This window comes from Morus notabilis, unplaced genomic scaffold, assembly GCF_000414095.1.
Source record: "Morus notabilis unplaced genomic scaffold, ASM41409v2 Scaffold1622, whole genome shotgun sequence".
Taxonomy (NCBI): domain Eukaryota; kingdom Viridiplantae; phylum Streptophyta; class Magnoliopsida; order Rosales; family Moraceae; genus Morus; species Morus notabilis.
The window spans coordinates 117,395-120,966 of NW_010365318.1; the positions used below are offsets into that span (position 1 = coordinate 117,395).

The following is a 3,572-nucleotide window of genomic DNA, read 5'->3' on the forward strand; positions in this document are numbered from 1 at the left end:
AAAAGAAGGCGTGGACAATGCAGAATTCCTTCTTGTCTTCATGTCTCTTTGATATAAAGCGACTCAGTCAATGCAATGAGAGCGGCGAATGATTGCTATTCTTTTGCTGAATTTCATCAAGATCTTGATAAATGATGCTAATGGTGGTATTTGTAGTTATATTTCTCGTGTCAATAATGAAGCTGCCTAAAGATAAGTGAAGTTTTCTTTCTCTTTGAATGAAGATCGATTTTAATTACAAGAATATCCTAGTTGTATTGATTCTTTTATAAGTGTCGATATAGCTATTTTTTATTAATAAACTTCACTTCACCTTCAAAAAAAGTCACAAGATACCAAAGTGATTTTAAAATAAAAATAAAATAAAAGAACACCAAATTAAATTTTTCCCTAGTTATATTGTAATCAATTAGCATCTTTATGTACGATCTTCAAACATTTTAACTTGTTTCTTATGTTCCAGTTACCCTCTTAATACAAGTAGACAGAAATTATGTGTGTGCAATATGGAAGTGTAGTGACTTTAAGCAAAGGTCCTTCGTACAAGGCCAATTAATAGCCGCCCCATGAAAGGTGAAGCAAATCTTCTTCTTCTTTTTTTTTTTTTTTTTTTTTTGGAGATAATGCAAACCACTTGCTAGTACTTTCCATATGCAAGTATTGATTTTTTCACCTAACTTATGGACCATATGTATAGCAAGAACGGGGACCAATTTCGAATGTTTTCACATAGATTGATAACATCAACTAATTACCTTGAATACAAGAATAGGGACCATTTCAGTTATAATTAATTCATCCATATCCGGATAAAATTTAGAAATTTGTTTTTCCTTTGTAAAACTCCATAGCCAAGGCTTACTTATTGGTACCTTAAATGACTCAACTAAAGCATGAAGATTAAATACAATCGCCACTTACGCTGAACTTGAAAAAGTAAATGATTCCAACGAAAAAATGTGGCTTATCAAGCTTTCCAAAGATTCGTAAGAAGTACCACCCTTTTCCAAGCAATTGTTAGCCATCTCTTGTAACTTAGAAACTCTGCCTCTAATCTCATCTCCTTCTTTTTCCCTCATAAGTTCCGTAATTGTCTTCTCTATCGCTCCTCTTTCCAATCCATTTTCCAACTGCAAACCAACCTTCCAAACTTGGCTCACATATCTTGCATTCACCTTTTGGTCAGAGAAACAAGGCAGACAAATCATTGGCACTCCCTCACAAATGCTCTCCAATGTTGAATTCCATCCATTGTGAGTCCAAAATGCTCCAACGGCTTGGTGAGCCAAAACTTTTTGTTGGGGGGCCCATTTCACTATGTGGCCACGCCCACTCAAGTTCTCTAGGAACCCACTTGGCAACGCCTCGAGCCACTCCGATCTGAGGACCGAACCGGGTCGGACCACCCACAAGAAGGGGTGCTCACTATTGGCAAGGCCCCAAGCTATCTCCAAAAAATCTCTCACACTTGTTGCCGCAAGGCTACCAAAGCTCACATAGATGACAGATTTTAGTGGTTGAGTATTGAGCCAGGAAATTGAGGTTTGGTCTTCCGCTAACAAGCTACTTTTAGGAGAGGTACAAACTAGATTGTGCTTATGAAATGGACCTATTGGGAAGATTGGAAGAGAAAACTGTTGACTTATTGAGGCCAGAGAAGATTGTTCAAGGTCCTCAAAAGTGTTCCAAATGAGTCCTGAAGAGGCCTTTGTTGTATTGACCAGGTTGTCCACTAGTTGATAAAGTGTCTTCGGGTTGTGAGTGTTGATCACCGGAAGGTCTTTGACTTTGAGTGGTGGAAGTTCCACCACTTGATTTTCTAATCTGGATGCTAATTTATAAGAGGAAAAAAAATGAAATCGACAATTAGTTTACAAACGATCATTACAGTTTGAACTAATTAAGAAATCTTGCTATAATAACATGTTATAAAACATATATTAGCCTTATGAATCTATATCATATTAGATTAACGAGATCGACTATCAAATAATATTCTCCAAAACAGAAACTATTACTTCAAACAGATAGTGATCCAATTGTTCACACTTGGAAAACTTAAATATGTGTAAATAAGGATTCCTTCAATATATCCCACCAAGATCATCTTTTAAGTCAAGAGTTGGGCATATTAAGGACGTAGCTAAACCAAATTTCCCTTACCTAAATCGTGCGAAACAAATTATTAACAAGCTGAGAAGAGTAAGATATATAGATATACTAAAGAGCAAACCTTGTATGGGGAGGTAACCCTTTTCTCTTAGAAGTGGAAAAGCAGCAAAAACGACAAAAGATGAGGCACCCCCAGTTCTTAAAACGATCCTGGGAAGTTTGAGGCTGTCGGCAACGGCTTGAGTGAAGTGAAATATAGCGTCAGAGATCAAGCAAGAAACAGGCTCCTCCGAAACATCATTATCGGATACCAACTTTCTCAAACACTCCTTGAAGGGCTCAACACACTTGATGTTGAGAAGTGTGAGAAGAGAAACGACGTCGTTTGTGGAGGCCTGACTCTCCGATAGGCCATCTTGGATAAAGTGGAAAGTGAAGTGTGGGTAGTTTGAAGGGTTGGGAGAGTTGAAGTTGGTGTGGATGAGAGTGATAGAGAAGCCTTTGGAATGAAGAATGTTAGCAAGATCAAGCGTGGGGTTTATATGGCCTTGTAAGGGTAGTGGAAAGAGTACTAATCTACGCCCTTTTCTTTGCTCCATTATGATCTCTCAACTACACCTTACGACCTTCCTTTCTGGTTTAGATACTGGAGAGATAGACCCAGTCTTTTTCTTGTTCATCAGGGGACCTTTTTTCAATAGGTCAGTCAACTAGTAGGGTTAATTTTTTACCGTTATATTTAATCAAAATACATTAAATTAAATAAACATGCAGAATCAAAAGTTGAAAAAGTACAAAATTATCAGTAATTAATTTTTCCAATCCTATTAAAAAAACTCTCTTTTATTCTACGGTAGGATCTCATATTAGTTGTGTCTATTTATAATTATTAAAAATGATCAAAATCACATCAAATAAGAAAATATGTGAAATAAATAATTTTTTAAACATATCTGATAATTAAATATAAAAAATATTAAATAAATAGTGAGAAAAATAGTGAACTCACCATTTTAATACATTGTTTTAAGATTTTTACCTTTTACCCTTGATTAATATCATTTTAACTAATATAATTCTTTGACTAAAGGATATTAATCAACTGTAAATGATAAAAATTCAAGACTCATGCATTTTGAGAGGTATTTGTCTGCTTTTCCCACTAATAGTTTATTTTCCTAAGAGCATCTCTAAGAAAACGGTCTAAATTTTAGTATATGCCCTTTTCTCTTCGCATTTAAATCCCCCAATCTTTTCTTTTTGTTGCATTATTACTCTTTGCTAGGTTTCATCTAAATGCCCCACAAAACACCATTTGAAATACTCATAGAGATTTTGTTGCTTTTTTAATTTGGGCGTGGAGATTCAAACTCTATATTTTATGGTAAAATTTGGTGTGGATATATGGCTAGATTATGTTTGCAACTGCTACTTATCGAGATTTGAGAAGGCACGCAAAA

The 3,572-nt window shown here is 35.4% G+C and overlaps 1 protein-coding gene across 1 annotated transcript; it reads right to left on the minus strand.

The window, feature by feature from the left end:
* Nucleotides 1–761: 761 nt before the first annotated feature.
* LOC21389319 (UDP-glycosyltransferase 76F1) lies at nucleotides 762–2,750 on the minus strand. The gene is made up of 2 exons (XM_010107803.2): nucleotides 2,234–2,750; nucleotides 762–1,831 (listed from the first exon to the last, which is right to left on the minus strand). Exons 1-2 carry the CDS (start codon nucleotides 2,709–2,711, stop codon nucleotides 918–920), a joined length of 1,392 nt encoding a protein of 463 aa, XP_010106105.1. The 5' UTR covers nucleotides 2,712–2,750; the 3' UTR covers nucleotides 762–917.
* Between the last annotated feature and the right edge of the window lie 822 nt (nucleotides 2,751–3,572).

Coding starts and splice junctions, on each gene's coding strand:
- LOC21389319 (XM_010107803.2), bottom strand. CDS start 2,711: ATGGAGCAAAGAAAAGGGCGTAGATTAGTACTCTTTCCACTACCCTTA. Junction 1,832..2,233: donor GGGTTACCTCCCCATACAAG/GTTTGCTCTTTA, acceptor CTTATAAATTAG/CATCCAGATTAGAAAATCAA.